We start from the raw sequence: 21,648 nt of genomic DNA on the forward strand, positions 1-21,648 counted from the left end.
GCTTCTTTTGATTTTTATCTACATGGATGTAATTGCAAGCCACTGCACACTGTGATAAAAGGAATGGTTTATTTGCATTCAGCTTTAGAAGCACTGTGCATAATTTCATGGAATTGTAGGATTGTATAATTAGATGGAAAACTAAGTTGCAATTGAAAATTAATATTTTGTAACAAATTATGCTTTTTTCCAGTGAAAGCAAACCAGTATTGCACAATTGTATTTTTCAGAGTTCTGGTGCTGTGTGCATAATCATGCAGAGGCAGATCATTTCTACACTGATAATTTCATGTACACTCTAATTATAAGTGTGTAAAATGATGACTATGCACAGTCTAGATTACATCCATTCAACCTTGCAGTAAATGGGGTAAATTACTATAAATGGTCAGTGGCAGCAGAGTCTTTGCTCAAGGGTGAGTGATTGTCATTACACCAATCACAGGTGTTCTAGCCTCTCAAATCTTCAAGACTACAATTAAAACATCCAAAACCTGACTCTCCAGGAAGTGCAAGCTCTATTCGAAAACAAACCAATGAAAGTTGCATTTGTAATTGAAATAGAAACTCAGCAAAACCTGTCCCTGTGATAGTCCAGATAGGTATTTAACTTCATGTAGTGCTTCATAAATGGTTTGTCCAACATCTAGGTACTGTGATTATTATACCTCAGTCGATACTCAAGTTAACCAACCGCTGAAGGATGTTCGCCAATAAGATAGCTCAGCCAGTTGAGCACACATTGCTGCAATCTGTGCGTGATCTGTAGGTTGCAGGCTTGAATCACGGCACGTCCAACTCAGCCTTTCATCCTTTGGAGATCGATAAAGGAGTACCGACTTTGGTTTGGTGATAATTGTGATAAATATGTTCTATGTACAGCGCTTGGCCAAAAGCGCTATATAAATAACCATTTGACCATTAAAATAGTTGTAGAATTTAGCATGGAGTAATTGCCTCTCTGCACTGTTGTATCATAACATTGGCATACCATTCGGTAGTAATAGCTCCAGAAAATGAGGACTCATTAAACATCAAATGACAATTCTGCTATCGAACCTCAAAACACACAATACAATTCATGTTTGCTTTACTATGTAATTGGCTAGGTTTTTGTTATTTCAACATTTAAATATATACATGAGAGATCAAATGCCAGACCTTTGAGAAATAATGAAAGGTGTATTCTGTCACAATGCAGTAATGATTCCCATACAGTTTGTGCATGCGTCGGCTGGATGGCACATACATTATACTCTCTTGCAAAGGAGAAAAGTCATTTTTACTCTTAAAATTACATTTACTCTCAAAGTTTAAAAACAGGGAGTAAAATACTCCCACCTCAAAATCTTATCTGGAGAACTGGTTGCGTGGATGAGTTGGATTGTGTGGATGATGGATGGTTTTTGGATGGATGGTCGGTGAGATGAACAAGTTACTTCTTACCTGGTAACGTTCTTTCGATGGGATGTTCCTCCGACGTATTCCTTATCTATGATATTTATATCTCCAGCTTGCTGGCCTCGGAAACTTTTTTGCCCAGTAGAGGGCGCTGTGCGTCGACGTCCGTCGAGTAGGTGTTCCTCGACAGCCACCGTATCATCGCCAACGTCGTCATGCCTATAAATGGCCACGCGCAACGTCCGTTGCTCAGTTCCGTTTTGTAGAGTAAAGTAGTTATTGCATGAATGGTTACTACCCTTGAAGGAGCATAAGCTGCAACCACAAGGGAAATGTTACTGCGGGGATGGATGGGAGGGGCGATAAGGAATACGTCGGAGGAACATCCCATCGAAAGAACGTTACCAGGTAAGAAGTAACTTGTTCTTCGAAGGGATTGTGTCCTCCGACGTATTCCTCATCTATGATAGACTCCCATAGCAGTGGTATGTGATTGGAGGCGGGAGTAAGAGATGCCATATTACTCTTTAAGAATGAACAGAGTGTAGCACCGCTTTGCCAAATCTAGTCTCTTGACTAGAGGAGGAATCCAGGCTATAAAATTTGGTAAAAGTATGTGCGGACGACCATGTGGCAGCCGCACATATGTCTCTAATTGGTACCCCTCTTTGAAGAGCTGAGGAGGCTGCGATACCCCTGGTCGAATGAGCCCTTAGATTTTGAGGGGGCTCTTTCCCTTCCAGTTTGTAGCATTCCAGAATGGCTAAAATAATCCATCTGGAGATGGTTTGTTTGTTTATTGTACTCCCAACTTATGTCCTGCATAACCTACAAAAGAGTTGGTCTGCTTGTCTAATTTTAGCAAGTCTTCTGAGATAAAAACTCAAGGCTCGCTTAGGGTCCAGCCTGTCTCTCTTCCTCTCTTCCCCGGATGGGGAGGAGGATAGAATGAAGGTAAAGTAATCTTCTGAGTAATGTGAAATTCAGAAACTACCTTTGGGAGGAAGTTAGGCTTCACCTGTAGAACAACTTTGTCCTTGTGAAAAATTGTATGAGGAGGTTTACAAGATATGGCTTGTATCTCGCTAACCCTTCTAGCAGATGTTAATGCTACCAATAAAACAGTTTTGAGGGTGAGAAACTTCAATGAACAAGGGTGGAGTGGTTCAAAAGGAGCACCCTTTAGGAAGTTTAAAACTAGATTCCAAGTCCCATAAGGGAACTTGGAATGGTCTTGGAGGGTAAACATTAGTTAGACCTTTCAGGTATTGTATTACCAATGGAATTTTGAAATACGATGGCTCCTCTGCAGTGCGCTTAAAGATCGATAGCGCTGCGAGATAGCCCTTAATAGTGGCAACTTGAAGGCCTGAATTTGCCAAATAAAGTAAGAAGGATAAGACCGCAGGTGTATCACATGAAAAGGGTTTGATATTCTTTTCTCTGCACCAGCTGCAAAATGTATTCTAACGGCAGCGGTATAGAGTTTTAGTTGCTGGTCTTCTGGCCGAAAGCAACACCTCCATGACGTCATCTGGAAGGTCCCAATCCTTGTACCTCAATCTTTCAGATACCAAGCGTGAAGGTTGAGGGTCTTGATGGCTGGATGGAGAACCTGACCTCCCTTCTGTGAGAGAAGATCCTCTCTGTACGGTAGACGAATTGGAGGGCAGATGGACATGTCCAGAAGGTCCGGGTACCACGTTCTCCTGACACAATCCGGGGCAATTAGGATCATGGTCTTCCGAAACCTTCTCAACCTCCTGATCATTTGAGGAATGACAGGGACCGGAGGAAACGCATACAGAAGTGGGAACTCCCAGTCCACTACGAACGTGTCTCCTAGAGCTCCTCTCGGGGTAAATTCCCTTGAGCAAAATCTATCGCACTTCCTGTTGATACTGGTGGTGAGCAGATCCACTTGAGGGGTTTCCCAAAGGGCGAAGATCTCTTGAAGGACTTCCTGAGCTATCTCCCACTCGTGGGAGACTGTGTTCTGCCTGCTCAGAGCGTCCGCTGTCAAGTTCTTCTCTCCGGCTAGATGAATTGCCGATCGAGATTCTTTCCTGAATTGCCCAAAACCAGAGCTGCATCGCCTCTCTGCACAGTGGCAGTGACCCTACGCCTCCTCTTTTGTTGGGGTAGTGCATGGCCACTGTATTGTCCGTCATTATCAGGACGTTTCTCCCCCGTACAGACAGCAGAAAAGATTTCAGTGCCAGTCTGATGGCTCTCAGCTCCAACAGGTTGATGTTTAGTCTGGACTCCGATGGAGACCAACGACCGCTGATGGTCAGGTCGTTGGCATGGGCTCCCCACCCCGTGAGGGAGGCGTCTGTGACTACTGTCATCTCCGGCCATGGTTGCCAAAACAGTTCTCCTTTCAAGATGTTCTCTGGAGAGGCCCACCATTGAAGGTCGTGGGCTACCTTGTCCGGGATCCGGAGGAGATCTGTCATCCTCCCTGAGAATTGTGACCACTGAGTCCTCAGTGCCCACTGAAGGGATCCCAATCTCAGGCGAGCCTCCGGCACAAGGGATATGCAGGATGCCATGAGGCCTAGCTGGGAGACGTTGGGCATTTTGAAACCTGGTGACCATCTGCAGAATATCTTGAGCCCTCACCTCTGGTGGCGAGGCTTTTCCCAGGGACGTGTCCAGGACTGCTTCAATGAACTGGACTCTCTGTGATGTATCATCTGTGACTTCTTTAAATTGAGGGAGAAGCCCAGCTTGTGAAGGAAGTGGCAGACATAATCTAGTTGGATCCGAGCTTGTTCCGAAGAAGCTGCTCTGATCAACCAATCGTCCAGGTAGGGGTAGACGTGAATCCCTTCCCTCCTTAGACTTGCAGCCACGACCGACATTAGCTTGGTGAAGACCCTCTGGGCGGAGGTCAGCCCAAATGGCAGAACTCGAAATTGATAATGAGAGTTGCCAATTGCGAACCTCAGGTACTTCCTGTGCTTGGGATGGATTGGCACATGGAAATAAGCATCCTGAAGGTCCAGAGATACCAACCAGTCCTGAAGCTGGAGGGCCTGAAGGATCTGAGAGAGAGTTACCATCTTGAACTTGTCCTTCCTGAGGAACTTGTTCAATTCTCGTAAGTCCAGGATGGGTCTCAGTCCTCCGTCTTTCTTTGGTATGAGAAAGTAGGGGGAGTACCAGCCCTTGTTCCTGTCCGCTACAGGTACCGGTTCTATGGCACCTTTCTCTAGCAGGTCTACAATTTCCTGCAAGAGGAGAGGATCCTGCACTTTCAGCGAGTTGTTCCCCGGTGGATGGCTCTGAGGGATACGTAGAAAAGGCAGGCAGTAACCTTGGGCAACTGTCTCCAGTGCCCAAGCATCTGACGTAATAGCCTGCCATTCCGTCAGATGGTGAGTTAACCTGCCCCCTACAGGTGTCTTGTGATGGGAGACCTCAGAGTGGTTTGGGAGCGGCTGATGCAGTTGCCAAAGGTAAAGCGGCTCCTGCTCCTGCTGATGCGGCTTTCTTTCCTTTACCCCGTCCACCACGGGTACATTTTCCTTGGCCTCTTTGAGCCGGCCGTCCTCTGCCTCTTCCATATGAGGAATATTAGCGAAAGGACCTTCCTCTCCAAGAGGATGCTGAGGGACGAAAATTAGTTTGGCGGATTGCAGCTCCTAGTGACTTGGCTACTGCTTTAGATGTTTGCAGTTTTTCCAAACTGTCATCCGCCTTTTTACCAAACAGTGAAGAGCCGTCAAAGGGCATATTTAAAAGCCTGGCCTGTACGTCAGAAGCAAAGCCGGACTTTCTCAACCACGCATGCCTGCGGATTGTGGTACTTGCCGCCATGGCCATGCTGATACTGTCAGCAGAATCAATGCCAGTTTGAAGGGACTTGCACATTGCATCTTTACCATCTCTGATGATATTTAAAAATGCGTCCCTTTCTTCTCCTTCCTGGAGGCAGTCAGCCGCTGATGAAGCACACTCCTAAAGAGTGTGGCTGAACCTAGTGAGCGTACAAGTCGCATTAATAGATTCTAAAGCCATGCTACAGGCCGAGAAGACTTTCCTAGCCATGGCATCATATTTGTTATCATCCCTATCCTGTGGAGCAGTGGGGTATGCAGATGTACTGCCTGATGAAGTTGCAGCCTGGACCACCAGACTCTCTGGAGTAGGGTGTTTAGATAGGTGTTCAGGGTCAGCAGCAGATACCCTATATTTCGCTGACAACTTCTTGTTAACTGCAGGGACAACTTCAGGAGTTTCCCAGTTAGTTAAAATCTTCCTTTGTAAAGCAGAATGAAAGGGAACCACAGGATCCTCCTGTGGACCTTTATCCAGAATATCTGTGAGGTCATCCTGTTGAAAAACAGGTGAAGGCGCAGACCAACCCATGAACTCCATAATTCTTGACATTAGGGTTCTATTGACATTAGGGTTCTATAAGGGGTTTCAGTATGTTCCCCTGGGTCTGGTTTGACAAATTCCACTTCTGGGGAAGTGTCTAGGCCACTTGCTTCCTGTAATGCATCCTGAAGGTCTTTCAACCTTCTTTCCTCGGAGGCAAAAGTCTCTGGTTCAGGTGATGTGGTCCTCTCCAGCCCAAAAGGCCTTTCTTGATCAGAATCTTCCCTTTCTTCATAAATTGAAGTTAAGGGGGATGCTCTGGCCTGTGAAATGGTATAAAACCCATCTCTAAAGCAGAGGGAGCCATCATCAGTGGCCTTGAAAAGGTTGATGTCGTCGACGCCGATGTAAAAATCCTCGAAGGCACCGACAAAGGCGTCGAGAAAACTGGAAGAGGCCTCGAAGAACTCGAGAGGATTGGAATCCTACTCGAGGATGTCGACGACGTTCTCGACGTCGTGTCGGAGGCTCTCAGTGTAACCGTTGGCTGTGGAGTAGCCGTGGGTTTTTCTTTTATCGGCGTCGACTTGATCGACGGATGCGTCGAAGAACCCTTCGATAACGGCGTCGATGGCGCCGATCTATGCTTCGAAGGGGCTTTTGACGATGGTGTCGACGATGCTTTACTTCCCGATGGCTCATGGCGCTTTCGGGTCGACTCTTTCGCCGGGTGCTTCGACTCGCGGCGTTTAGATTTTTTGGGCTTTTCACCCAGGGTATCACCCTCAGCTGACTTCGAGGGGGTCGAGGCCGCTTTCTCGAAGACGCTTAGCATCTTTTTTCTGAATTCCTCCCACTCAGCCTGAGAGCTGTATTTTGTGGGGCAATTTACTCTTTCAGGGGAACTAGAAGACGACGACAAAGGAGATCTTGTACGTCTCTTTTTCGAGTGTCTAGACCTCGACGAGTGGTGGGAGCCACTTCGAGACCTAGACCGAGAATGCTTTCAACGGTGAGGAGACGAATGTCTCGACTCTACCGCGGAAACTTTCGAGGAAGTTAAAACTGACTTACCTCTCATGAGCTTCCCCTTACGCTCCTTCAAGGCTTTCGCTGTCATGGACAGGCATTCCTCACACTCCGAACACTGGTGTTCGATTCCCAGACACCACAAACAGATCCTGTGAGGATCAGTCAACGACATTTTCTTCCCACAGTCTCGGCATTTTTTGAAACCGGACCGAGGAGTCGTCGGGTCGGAGGAGGAAGCCATCGAGTACGAGTCGGTTTCCTCGAGGAAATATGAATATATTTCGACTGACGAACTGAGCAACGGTATTCCGAGGCACACAAAGCGCGGAAAAACGGAACTGAGCAACGGATGCTGCGCGTGACCATTTATAGGCATGATGGCGTCAGCGTAGATACGGTGGCTGTTGAACACCTACTCGTCGGACGTCGACGCACAGCGCCCTCTACTGGGAAAACATTTTTCCGAGGCCAGCAAGCTGGAGATACAAATATCATAGATAAGGAATACGTCGGAGGACACAATCCCTTCGAAGAACATGATTGTTTAGATGGATGCTGGCTATCCTTGTGCAAATGGATGTGATTGAGTCGGTGTGTGATTGTATTGTGCTACAAAGGCAGCACCATTGGGCTTTGCTGGGGTTGGACCTGTCGCACAGGGCATTGCCACCACTGTAAATCACTTTCATACAAGCATCGCCAAATTAAATCACGTTCATGATGCTGTGCTCAGGATATATACTAGCATTGCCAGGAATAATCTTTAATGAAGCTGCCCCCAATACATGCCAGCATTCACAATGAGAGTCATGTTGATCATTTCAGGCCCACAATATTCCAGAATAGTTACTGTATATCACTTTCTTGGAGATGGTGTGACAAACACCCCCCCCACCCCCACACGCACATATAAAACGTATGCACATGTCACACTGTTCTAATGTTGTTACATACACTCAAACACATGTATACACATACATTGCATAACATACGACTGGCTTACACTTTCAAACTTACTTTACACCTGCTATACAGCTATAGTCTCCAAGCTCTGTTTGGTCTGGCAGGGCATGGGCCTATCAGTATTCCTGCGGGCACTACTCAGACCAAGTGCCAGCCAAAGAGGGACCATAAGATTAAAAGTGCAATTGGCAATCCGGGAGGTAGAACACAAAGTACACGCCCAAGGGAAGGCAATGTTTTCAAGAAAACAGATAAAACGGCAATGAAGAATGGAATGGAAGTAAAGAAAGGACTACAGAATGTGCTCCGTGAACATAGATTTAGATGTTAGTTGTATATAGTTTAACACAAAATCAGCCACAGGAAACAATTAGGAATACTTACAGCTGTGCACTGTAACACAGCAGTAAAGTGAAATGCACGATGTTCCAAGCAGCTTAAACCTAACAACTTCCTCTTTAAAAAATGATTGTTGTTCTGAGCTTCTGAGCAGGATGCTAAATGTCCTGCTTGCTCGAGCAGCTGGGCTTTTCTAAATATGTAACAGCAAGAGGCTGGGGGAGAACCAGTCTCTCGCAAGACCTAAAAAGAAGGCCTACTAGTAGGTGTATGACCTTTCGAGTGAAGAAAATGAGTGTTCTTCATCTTCCCAGTAAGATTTTAAGAAGCCTCTTTAACACTACAGCTGGTCTTGGCCAACCATACTGGGAGATGTCCTTTAAAGGCCTACTCGTGAGAAAAATATAGGAATACTTGATTCCAGGACAGTGTCCAAGAGTGGACCTTCCATTGAGTGTTTTTCATAATCATTTGTTACTACTCCACTGAGCTGAATGAAAGGAATTCAGTACCTAAACAGGTGTAATCATTCCACCGTCTGTTATATATGAATGGTACAGATCAGGGAATGTAAAACCCTGCTTTGGGTATATTTGTTTAGAGTTTCCTATGCACATCAGAAATAATGCCTAGTCAACGGTTCCAACAAGGTTAATAACTGAGACACGGCACGATGGACATGTCCAGTCGGCACTATTGACTCTTCTAACATGTGTTGTGTTTGTGGGGCCCTCTCAAATGAGAAAACAAAATATTATGGTAGTTAATGTACCTGTACAGGACAAATATTATTGGGACTAACATGACAGGTAAGTAATGTCTTTGTTTTAAAATACACAATCTTGTTAAAATGATAGGTATTTAAAAAACTTGTTTAAAGTGATTCTGCTTTTAATAGTTGTAATTTGCTTACTTTTCAAGCATTTCATGCTGCATTCCCCCCACTTCTGAGCACTGTAATAAGTAGTGGTACCCACTTTAGTGGTACACAGTTCGGTGGGTTCCGTTACTTCATGTTCATAAGGCTCCCATCATCTGAGCAGGGCGGGTTAAGTCATCGGGTCCAGCCCTTCCCGGGATCCTGCAGTAATGTGCTGATGTATGTCTTCATTTTATTTGCATATTCAGTTGTCTCCTTTCTCTCTGGCAGATGACAATGAGCAGCTTGTCCAGAATGAGCGCAACCCGTTGGAAGTGGAAGTGTTGCCCCACCTTGACAACCTGGGTTTTGAGCAGGAAGAATCGCACTTGCACGAAGTGAAGTCCTAAATTCCATCAAGCAACACCAAGTTTGCACCGCATAAGAACTGTGAATCGGTCAAACCCTTTTATTGACAGTTTTAAAATTATTCAGTTGAATAGCTGAAATGTATGAATAATCTTTCAATGACGGACTGAGCAGCGTATTGTTTTAACCTAAAGTACCTTATAGTCAACGAGTGGCGATTGACAGATCATGGTTGTAATGTACTACTCAAGTATGGGAACTACATTCCAAACAGTTCATTCTATGTTGCTGCTACCCTTAGTTTAACCCATGATGAGGCTTGATTCCCCCATTTGTCATTTTTCGCATTTACTCTTCACTGCAAAGTCTAATTTTGTAGCAGCTGTGTGTCCCGGTAACCTATCCACTGATAGGCAACAGGTCTGGTTGCGTGCTTTTCTCATGAGGGTACACTGTTACTTTGCAACCGACTATAGACATTCTGCAAACACTACACGCAGACGAGCAATAGTGGCGGGAGGATTGAATCGCTGGTAGCAAGATTAAGGGTCCGGCAGAGAGACAGAAGTTGAGCTGTAGGAGAAATCCTACATTCTACCACAGATAATTAGGCGTTTGCTCTGCTGCCAACTGACGACCCCTAAAAGAAGTAGGAACATGATGTGCATTTTGAAGCTTTCTTTGACTATTTGTATTGGGTTCCATGTGATACCTAGATTCAGACATCGGACTGACAAGCTCTAATGAATGTTAAATTAAAAAATGTGAATTTCTGTACATTAATCAGTCAGTGTATGGTCTCAACTTTAGCAATTTTACATATAGATTTCATTATTTTTCAAACTGGTTTGCTAGTGTTCATCTGTCACACTGCTAGAACAATTCAGTTTTGAACCCTACAATGCCTATAAACATAGTATTTTTGATAAACCACATGTTGAGATTAATAAAGCAACCCTGATAAGTAGCCTTGCTTTCTAGAGTGTGGTCCGGTTTGTTACAGCTGCCCCTCTCAGATCTTCAATAAATGTAAATTTGATGACTGGCTAGAGAACATGATCCTGTTACTTCCCGCCACATCAATGTATTTTTAATTCATGGAATTCTGCATAGCAGTCTGTTAATTCAGCTATTCTGTGCATTTCTAACTGCCTGAACAAAAAGTACATTAAAAAATACACTTGCCTATTATTTTTTAAATGAACGTGTTCAATAGTAGGCACATATGGAATGAAGAGTAGATATCCTTAAGTGTAGTGTATTAAAAACTGTAGGGACTTATTGACAAAGATCCTTAAATTGAGGACTGATTGTACTTGGGCATACACACAACGCTGGCATCTACCTTGGTTGGCATCCTCCACCATATATTGCATCAGGGATGTACAGCAATCTGCAATACCCTCAACCCAATAATGGTAGTATTGCATGTGGGCAAGGTTGGAGGATGCAGAATTTTATTTTTTTAGCAATTTTCAAAAGGATTTGTGTGTTGCAGTCCATATTTTTATTGCAGATTTCTTAGCTTAATTAAAAGCATCACAACTAAACTTTCTTCTAAAATAGTACGGCACGGGTCTTCTGTCCAGATGTTTTTGAATACGACTCCAATGTTTTACCACTGACTCTGCTGGCTTGGTCTAATGGGAGCTGTAGTCAAATGTTCAAAACATCTGCACTAGGTACATAGAAAGTATCTCAGATTTCCAGACCATTTCATCCATAAGTTAGATCATATAAAAAGTCTGACTTTGAGTAATGGAATCCACAGCTGTTTGTGTATGACACAGCTTTGAAATAACTCCTGCTTCTTAAATTGTGTTATGGGTGACATTGGCGCATAGAGGTTGTACCATCTGGTCAGGAAGAGTAGAATTGCAAGTTGTTAACTCTTTAGCTGATTTATTTTCATAACAACATACCAGCCAGTGTCCCGGTGCCGCACTGTTCAAAAAAGATAGAGATTTTTCTAACCAACTTTTGTACTAAACAAAAATTAAACAATGATTGCCTTAAAGAATAGTTCAAACCCTCACTTATGAATGGTGAACACCTTCTTAAAAAAATGCACTTTATTTTTATTCTACCTGACTATAGCTTTCATCTTATGATCTTGTTAATCAAAATGTGAGAACAATCTTATGTATCTCAGCAAGGAAATTAAATAGCACGAATATACTGTACCATATTCTAGTTTATTGAAGAATTCTACTCGAGAAATGGATAAAGTCGTATTTGCTTATTTCCAGGTGGAAAGTGTGATCCGACTATGTTGTAAATATACTTGATTTGTATTGAGTCTTTAAATATCAAATGTAAATAAAGTATAAAAGTGAGTTTGCCTCTTTCATCCCAAATGTTTTCAAACTACTGAAATAGGTCCTTGAACAGTGTGCCTGCTCCCCACCTCCCGCTGAGAAGCCCTTGTTCCCTCTGTCACCAAGGAAGGCGAACCCTAGCATTGTAGACACGCGACTGAGTTAGAACAGGTACCATTATTGCTTTCGCCTGGTGCAGCGATTAGTTTTGGAAATCATTTCTAATCTTAATGTTACTTCTCTAGTAAGTACACTGTTGCATTTTCATTTTTCTGTATGCCATTGAGGTGTTTGTTTACCGTACATGTGCTTCTGAAAGCCATCTTTTTTACATTTTATACAGCATCACACAAGTAACTTTCCACCAAACCTAAGTGGTAAGATCAGGGAATTGGCAGGTTGCAGAGTTGAGGTTTAGTTCAGGCTAGTTTACTTTTAATTTCCATTGTGTGGGTTTGTTGCAGATAATTGTGATATTTGGAAAGAATCGATTAAAAGGCGCTAGCCTATATTAAATTAAGGATAATTTATTCTATTTTGACAAAGATGGCCAGCCAGTGTGTTTTTTGTCAATGAAAAGATTGTAATTCGCAATGTTTAACACTAACCGATGAGCCTTCCTGCCCTGATTTTAGGGAATGGCTTGGTCACATCAGATTTAACATATTTAACATGTATTGTGGCGGTTCCAGTCCCCAGTTATCAACCTGGACTACTGTTTCAACTTAACCTATACTTAAATTCTCTATCTAAAGGGTCTGCAACCTGTGTCTTGTCAAGATGCTTTGGACAACTCCCCTGATCCATCTTCATGCACTATGCTGGCTGGGGTTGATGTAGTCCAAAACATCTGGAGAGCCAAAGGTTGCAGTCTCCTGCCATACACCCTAACCTCTTGTTCTGTGGAAAGACGGAAGCTTGAATCCATAACCTGCGCAGTCCTGGATTTAACCCTCCTTCATTTTGCTATGCACAACCCCCTGCTCCTCATCTGGGTCTGACCCGGGCTATATTAATAACCTAAAGTAAAATAAATGCAAAGTATCCAATTGGCTAGCAGACTCAACAGGAATTACAAGGGTATCTGAGTCCACATCAATGGTGTGTGATATTTCTACCTGCCTGGAAACAGTGTAGGTGCGTAAAGGTTGAATAGAAAACTAAAGGGGAAGCAATCTTAACAAAATCCTTTGCAAATTCACATAACACTTGCAACTGCACTTCTCAATGATATGTTGTTCCTATAACATGGGTGATCTTTCAAACTTGAAGAGGGACTTTGATAAGTCAGGCATCCACTCCATTGGTTTAATTGGAGCCACCAGCTATGATCCCCAGAAGCAAGAGGCCAGGCATGGAGAACCCCAGTCAAAGAAAAACAGTCCGGCACCCTCTCACTCACTAATATCTCTCCCTTACTCAGCAAAGCGGAACAGTTAAGAACCTTGCACACCCACCCCACCCCGCCTATTCAGAAACAAGGCTTTGTGATGAATAACCGTATGCCCTGCAGGGGTAAAAGGATAAGTAAAGGTGAACCACCTGCTCAGCCACACACTTCTGCAAAACAAGAGTGATCCCATTCCTAAAGGTAAAACACACATACGAGATATATCTTTTTTGCCTTTTATGGTAGTGTGGGCAGAGGGAAGGCTGTATTGTGAAGAGGAGTGTGGATGCGATTTAGTAGCAGCCCAAACAGCAAAGTTCAAGAGTCCAAAATAAATGGAATTCCCAATCAAGATTCTATTAAGAAAATGATCATTTAATTAAATTAAACATACAATCTGCAAGAAAATTAAATAGAACACTGTACAAAACCTGTCCCTGATGAAAGAATAGAGAATATGCAGAAATAGATGATGCAGCACTCGGAGTACAGCAGCAGGGTAAGAAAAGGCCATAATTAACCACAATGATAGTAACAATTATATGTACCTGAGCGAACAGGGGTGAATGGGAACCTAGCCAGTCTCTAGGGCTCAGAAATGGACCAAGAGGGCAATTGCTAGTCAATAGTACATTTAGCTCATCTTGCCGATTCAATGACGGTGAGCTTGGGTTCTAGGTTCTAGGTGCTTTTCGAGCGGTTTTAAGTAGTGTGAGTGTGACGCTTTCATCGTTCTGAAGTTCATTGCGGTTCAAAGCAATGCTTGAAGGGTGGATCATGAGGGCACCAGGGTTGGTTCAACAGTCTGTTCAACTGCGAAGATGCTGGTGATTGGATGTGCTGTTCTATGCAGTCAATTCGATGTGGTGCTCGAAGTGCGGATTGTGAGGGTCACCAGGGTTGGTTCAACAGAGAAGATGCTGGTGACTGGATGCGCAGTTCGGCTTGGGTGGTTTGATGTGGCATCTGCAGTTCCAGGGGCCACCAGGGTTGGTTCGACTGACGAATATCAGCAGTAAAGATGCTGGCTAGTCAAATGGTGGTTTGAAGGCGGCAGAGGCAACAAGACACTTTGAGCATGATCCAAGGCAGCGACATGCTAGTTCGAATGTGCAGTTCAGTGTTCAAAGAGTGGGTGAGTGCCAAATTCACCTCCTGAGGGTCCCGCTGGTCCGATGCAGTCAAGCTGGCTCAAATCACTGTTCGGAGTGGTTCAATAGCAGGAAATAGTTGTCCTGCTGTCTTGGTACTCTGGTGCTGCGAGTTAGTCTCAGAGCTCTCGGGGACAAATGTCCTTGCTCACGGGCTCCCAATGCAAGGTAGGCTGATGCATACGTTCAGGAGTCCTTCACAATGAATTCCTTAGCAGCAGAGATGTAGGTCTTCTTACAGCAGCAGGTCAACCCCAATGCGCCACTGGTATGGATACTCGGTCTTTACCACACTGGTGGAGGGCTTAAGAAAGTCAACTATCCCAACATAGGTCCAACAAATTCTTCCGTTGGCCGTTGCTCCAAACTGAATACAAAGGAGGAGTGGGAGACCCTTTCTTTTAACGATAAAAGTTCATAGGTGATTGGATGGCAGCAAGCCTTCTTTAAGGGGTCCAATCTCTGTGCTTGATACAAGTGATGTTAGCCTTTTGACATCACACCTAAATTGCTTTGTGCTGCAGGAAGTGGAGTGAGCAGGAAGGCGAAAAAGGGGCAGAGAGAAACAAGATAGTGGAATCTTTCCCCAACTTTTTGGAGCTACTCAATCTGCATTAACACCCTCAATCTGCATTCACAGCCCCAACTTCGGTGCAATAACCAGATAATTACTGTATCAGTCTCTTATGTTACAGTTCTTTTTCCCTCTGTTTTTAAAGTATTTTTCCATGTTCACCCTGATTAGCTATCGTATGAGGAGCAGTTCCTGTATTGTCACATTAAATAACCCAGTCACTTGTTTAGACGTGGGAGTACTTTATCAGGTGTCTTAGTTCACCCTAATCTGAAGACTATTCTAGTAATCCGGTACCTGCAGACTACCAAAGGAAGAACATTATGAAGAACACAAAGGCCCTTTTGGTATGCAGCACCCTGGTGTAGGACTAGTTGTTTTGGGATGTGTGTGCCCTTTGATGGCTGTTTCCTATGCTAGCTCCTGCTGAGAGGCTGGCTCTCTGAAAAGGGGCATTATCCCACCTCACAATGGATCCGAGAGACACCCCCCAGGGCTACAGTCTTTCTGGGAGCAACAGAGACCACGTGGCTGGTGAGTTTCCAGGGCTGACATAGGCCTTTTATCCATTTGATATGGCTGAGATACTTATGAGATGCTAGCCATGTTAAACTCGGGTATGACTTGTATTAAAAATGTACAAGAGACAGCAGAATAGTAGATCTCAAAATTATTTGGTTTTAGGAACAAGGGTGCAGGTCTTGGAGAGCAGGCATTGCAGATCAGGATGCTGATCCATCAGGGAACAGGTGTACACAATTCTTTTGTTGTGCAGCAAAGTAAAGGAGTTCTAATTAGCAGATTACTCTTGGTGACAAACCATGAGTCTGACTATCCCCATGCTATGAGGGTAATTCACTAGCTACCAAATTAAACTAAGGGTGCTTGTTAAATGTCGAAAAAAATATAGTCCTCCGTCCAAACCTACTTGCTATCTGTCTCTACCACTTTAGAAAAAACATGACAAAAATAGACCACATCAGTAGCCTTTCCACTTGGCCTTCGCCTGGCTAAACTGCTTGGGTTCCTCCCAGATAATGTTCATCAAAAGGGGTCAAAATTCTTCAATCCTTCACAATATAGTTCTCCATCCTCTTTTCAGGTTCTAAATGACTTCTTCAAAGGGGAAAAGGGATTTATTTTCTTAGTGTGATTCCACCACTTTGACCTGGTCTTTGATAAGGTTCTTGGTGTGGCTTTGAGCATTGGAACCCTCCAGGTTCTCTCTGTTCCCAATCGTGATCATTACTGTTTGTATTTCTAGGGCTCCCGCAAACCCTTCAGGCTCTCTGATGTGTTTAACTTCATAGTCTTTCATGGTTGTCAGCCCGTATCCGATGTTTGGGTTTTCCTGGTTCCTGTAACCCTTTTGGCTTCCCAGTGCGTATACCAATGTTGCTTGTTTTTCAGAGGACTCCCCAAGGTCCTCTACCCTCTGATATGCTTAATTCAGCAGGGGGTTGATTGTGCGCCTGCCCGTGTCTGTTTTCCAGGCTCACGCACACCCTCTTGGCTTTTCCAGCACTCAGGACACAACTATTTGCCCCCTCCCACTGTTACCTTCTCTGAACCGTTTGCTTCTCTTTCTCCACCCTGCTTGGCAGTTGTCACATTTCTCATGCAGAGGTCAGTGATCCAATCCTTCCACTATGATCGGGTCTCTGCGTCAGTTAACGGGCACCATATCCACTATGACTTTGGTGTGGTCATGCCACCAGGCAAGACAGTCCTCCTTGCTTTCTCGTTCTCCACTTCGGCTTGCTTGCCTGTCGGGGTGCCAACCTTCCAGTGTCTTCCTTACGATCCGCTCACTCTCCACGCTACCACTGGCTCTGCGTGGCTCTGCCCATCCAGGCGTCTTCCCATCAGAGGCATGCCTCTGCGTAGGATTCTTTATCCTCCACTCAAAGTTCCTTGTCTTTTTAGGTTTGCCGCTACAAACGAAAGGGGTGTGTTGTTCCTATTTGACTGAGCACAGGAGGATTCCAGCATTACCTGAAGCCAAAGAGATGAAGTAATGTCACTATTTGTTGAATCCAAAACAGAAGTAACATTAGTCTTTTTTTATTCCCATATATGCAGACTATGGATTCTTGATAGCGAGTTCCCCATAGCAATGGGAGTCCCTATCCCCTAAAGAGGAGTCAATCCCAGTGACGTACCACTTTCCCAGACCCCTAGGCAGGGTCTAGCTTACCAGGCTCACCACCGTAGCCTCAAAGGGGGTGGCTCCCTCTGGGGAGAAGGGACAAATAGTCCAGATTCATCACGCCTGCCTCAGATGGAATGAACCTCATCATTCTATTAGTTTAATTTAAAAAAATAAAAAACAGGGCTTCTACACCCTCGCCAGATGGAAATCCGTCACAGGCTTGCACATTCAACACATTTTTATGGTCCCAAACCACACTGGGGACCCTTAACTTGACATTTCTGAATTTCAAATTCCCCAATGCTAAACTCATGTCTCTGCAATGAAAGCAGCAAATCATTTGAGAGAGTGTAAAATAAATGCTGCTCAGCAAAACCAACATGGCATAGATTCAAAATGGCTACTAGTCCTTTTTTTTTTTTCCTTTTTTCTTTTTTTTAAAAGCTCTCTTCCTTATGACCCGGTGTACAAAATCCTCACTTACAATCAGATCACTGCAGAAACCCCACCCCCGACCACACCATCCATATACAAAGGGAGCACCTGTAACACCGTGGCTCCATAGCATCCATGCCTCCCGCTCCGGACCCTGATTAGAGGAGAGCAGCCATTTGTTGTTGGCAGTGGGAACTCCGCTCCCACACCACCGAATGCCCCTCAGACCTCCAGCTGGCGCGAACTTCACTCCCACCAGCACCCTCCAGTGACTCTCGACCACAAGAACATTGGGGAAGCAGCTTGATGTTGCACCTAATGAGCATGGATTAAACATACATTGCTACACACCTGTGGACCAGCAATTCAAGGTTCCGCTTAGTGATACTACCCTCAAGGGAGACCTACTCCAGGCCCAAGATGAAGGCATCTTGCCGAAACGTCTAAGGACCAGCACCTTATTAAGTCCCACTTGGTCCTCCTAACTTATTTCAACTACCAGATTTACATCCAGACGTTGACCACGTGTTAGGTCACCTTCCAGCCTGTCTATATACAACCAATTGTGATACCACTGATTGCTTTCTGTTTGGCTGTATTTTGTATTTTAACTATCACTTGTCACTATAGGTGGTGGTTACACATTAATTCCAAAGCACTACTTTGTTATAGCTTTGCACAACTTTGTTCGGTTGCCAATTCAGCTATGTTAAGGTTCTCTGAATGTTAAGAACAAACTATCCTTAATATACTGGATCTCAACAAAAAAATCATAAAAACATTTCAAATGCATGACTAAAAAATGCATGAACAGCCAAATAAAAGCTGTATCCTCTATTTTTATCTGCACTCTCAATTTCATGAGCACTATTGCACACTGAATACATTTGCATGCAAGTTACATGACAGAACAAGTCTAGGTCTACTGCATTTAAGAAGTAGACCCCAGAAACATAGACGTCAAGACAAAACCCCTTTGTGTCAACTAAGATGGGAGTAGTCTTGACCATCAAACAATAATCAAAACAGTCCTAGTGGAGTCTGATAAATCAAAATGTCCTATACTAAGAAAAACCTAATGCCTGCCCTATCTCTTTTACAAAAAGTGTAAAAAGGAGGTAATGTATCCAAAAAGGAAAAGAAGTCGGTGTTCAAATGATAATGTGGCTGCACCAGCTCTCCAACCCACATTAGACCTCACAAGGTAAGGCGATCCGTGTAGGCAGGATGACACACTCTGGCTTAGCTTCCAACACAGTTCAAAGCTGTGGATCAAGGCCCGCCTTGCCTTCCAAGTTTATAGGTACTTTCTCTCACTTTCAAAATAATGTTTCAACCAAAACATTCACAAAGGTCCCCCTCTGCCGGGCTCAGACATTTCAGCACAGAGTTTTCGTAGGTTCCCCTCTGCCTGGGCTCAAACCTCTCATGATGCAGTTTACACAAAGTTGCAAGGGGGCCGCCTGCCCAAAGCTTAATACCCTTTAGGTATCCCTCAATAGGGCGCAGACCACTTTCGGATGTCAAAGTCTTTCGAATGTGCCTGGCTTTTGTTTACAGATCACTTCAGGACCACTTTGACTCAATGTTCACTATTTACTTTCACACTTGCTGTTTGCTCGCCCTTTTGCTTCAAACAATGCACCTTTCACAGAAACTTTCAAATGAGCTACTTCCTTTCACCGGACCACTCCGTTACTTGGTATCGCTAATCTTGCAGCTTTATTTTACTTTAAATTTCAAGTTGATTCACAGGTCTGCCTTTCTTTGTGCCATATCCACACGCGTGCAGCCTTCACTTGTGATATGATGTTGCTACTTCATTCACTTTAACACACACCGGTCTCTCAGGTCGCTTGCCAACTCACCGGCTGTGTGCGCTTCTTTCTTGTCTTCCAATTTTCGAGTCCAGGTTAGTACCAGAGGCTTGACCTCACCGCCCCCACTCTGCCGTTCGCTTGTGTCCTTAAAACACAATGCAATCTTCACTTGTGGGATCTGGCCTTCTCCACGTGTGTTTCGCTGTCTGTCGGAGGCAACGGCCTTCAGTAGGGAAGCCTAGGGGTTTTCGGCCTGCTGCTCTCATCACTTGGTCTGTTGCTCTGCTCTAGTAGGCGTGCCTTCATCCGGGAAGTTCTGCTCATTCTCTGCCTTGCTCAGAGTGTCTTTGTGTTGCCTTTTATTTGTGTCAGGAGAGCTAATTGGTATCAGGGTTATGCACTTAGGGTAAAGTGCCTGACTTTGCCTGACCCGATTAACGCGACTTGTCCAGTAGGATGTGAGAGTGTTAGTCTGGTTACTCTGTCACCCTCTTCCTTGTCCCAGTGTTTGTGTAAAAAAGGAAAGGCAGTGGGGACTTTGGAAAATCCTAAAAACTAGGATGGGGTAGATGAACAAAAAAGGGGGAATACCACGTCTCACCATCGGCTATCTCACCCCCACTCACCAAAGACCCCCCCACCCAGGTGATCCACCCGCACTTGATCACCCCAAGGAACTGGATCCAAAAGCGATTTCTTTGTCCTTCCAACCTGGATGACAAGTCCCTGAGGACTAGCGGGTGAGATGCCCTTTGGTTTCTCACAGAACCCCATCACTGTATAGCTTTCCCCACCCTCCACTGTTTGCTTAGATAGTTTTCAGTGAAGAATATCCGATTTTGTTATGAAAAGATGCCTTTTCCGCATATGTTTTCTAAAACCCATCCTGATTACGTTCATAAAGATTGCTTTTGAAACTTGCTTCTATGTGAATTATTTATTGGATCCGCCACAGGACCTACAACATTACCCTTTACACTGTGTAAAATACTTTATGCAATGAAAAGTTGTATGGGGGCGCAGGGTTATTTTTTTGTTTTGTTAATTAGGAGGCATAGTAAGTGCTGTTTGTACATCTAAACTATTAGCATGGGGAAATAATGACAGGGGGTACAAAGTCTCATGGTTTTGCCTGGCTTTTAACCCATACATTGACTGCTCATGATATACAAGTCCTTATGGTCATTGCCACCCACTACCTGCCCCTCACCTTCCACAAAACAATCACACATACACTTTGGATTTCTTTGCGAGGTTTTCTTTCCAAGCAGTCTTAAAAGTTATTGGCTTAAACGCAGCTGTAAGGCAGCTACTTGTGTAATAGAAATGTCATGTCATGTTATGTTAAAGACTCATATACCGTGGTGCTCTGGCAGTTCTGTAAAAACAGAGTGGATGGGGCGGGTTGGTTAGTAGGAATCGGCAGGAGAAGAGAGCTGTGATGTGCTGTTGGTAGCGTCCGTTTGTTCGCTGAGTGTAGGTGTGTCTTCCGGTTAGTAGCCGCCATGTGGTGTTGGGCGATGCTTTGTGGTTTGTTTTGTTGTTGAGGCGTAGTGAATTTTGTTATGCTGTAGAGGTCTGGTGGTGTTCAGTTCAGCGTTTGAGAGGTGTATGCGCAAAGATTAATTTTTTTATTAAATTGGCTAGTTGTCCTGCACCTTCTTTTTTCATTGACTGTGGCTAATAGCCCTCCCCATTGCAAATTCCGTTGTTTTAAAAGTACTGCTCCTATGTTGTATGCAGAGGTGTGGGTCCTCCATAGGGCTATTCAGTGGTAGTACCTTTTTTACCCGTAGTGTCAAGACTACGTGCTCCCCAGTCCGTCTCAGTTTGTCCTCCTTTTCATGGTGCTTGTCTGTTGTTCATTCGTTTTCATCCCATTCGGAAGAGCCAGGTTTTTAGAAGTGTTCTAAATTTTTGATGGTCCTTCTAGTTTGTATTTCTCTGGGGAGGGAGTTCCAAAGTTTTAGTTAACCAAGAGGAAGCTGATAGCCAAGTTTTTTCTTCGTGTTTGGTTTTGGCTCAAGGCCGGATGTTGATTGATTTGAGTGTTCTAGTCGGCTGGTAGATGGTGATTTTCTTTTGTATGAATTCCGCTCTGTGGCCGTGGATTGCTTTGTGTTATGCACATTGTTTTTAAGGCGATTCATTTTTTGACTGGGAGCCAATGTAGCATCCTTGATGCTGGAGTGATGTGGTCCCTTCGTGAGAGTATGAGGAGAAATCTGGCAGCTGCACTCTGAATCAGGATTTCCTTCTTGTCCGGGTTGATTTTGTGGTTGTTAATGTTCATCCATTGTAGAGTGCTTTGAGACAGTCTGAGCATTGCATTCTCCTGTTGTTCATCACCGAATTTGTAAACAATTTGGGTATCTGCGTAGTTGTAGCAAGTGAATCTGTGTCTTTTGATGAGGTTGATGAGTGGTGTTGTATAGATGGTGAAGAGGAGTGGGAATAACGAGAATCCTTGCGGTACTCCACATGTGGTGTCTCACTGGGGAATTTGAAAGGTTTTA

General features: G+C 44.2%; 1 protein-coding gene across 1 annotated transcript in view; it reads left to right on the forward strand.

The window, feature by feature from the left end:
* The window catches only part of RNF128 (ring finger protein 128), a 389,934-nt gene extending 378,306 nt beyond the window's left edge, over nucleotides 1–11,628 (forward strand). The window contains exon 7 of the mRNA XM_069612731.1: nucleotides 9,215–11,628. Within this exon, the coding sequence (XP_069468832.1) occupies nucleotides 9,215–9,333 (119 nt within the window). The 3' untranslated portion in view covers nucleotides 9,334–11,628. The remainder of the gene's footprint in view (nucleotides 1–9,214) is intronic.
* Nucleotides 11,629–21,648: the final 10,020 nt, after the last annotated feature.

Source organism: Ambystoma mexicanum, chromosome 5p, assembly GCF_040938575.1.
Source record: "Ambystoma mexicanum isolate Mex_15411 chromosome 5p, UKY_AmexF1_1, whole genome shotgun sequence".
Lineage (NCBI taxonomy): Eukaryota > Metazoa > Chordata > Amphibia > Caudata > Ambystomatidae > Ambystoma > Ambystoma mexicanum.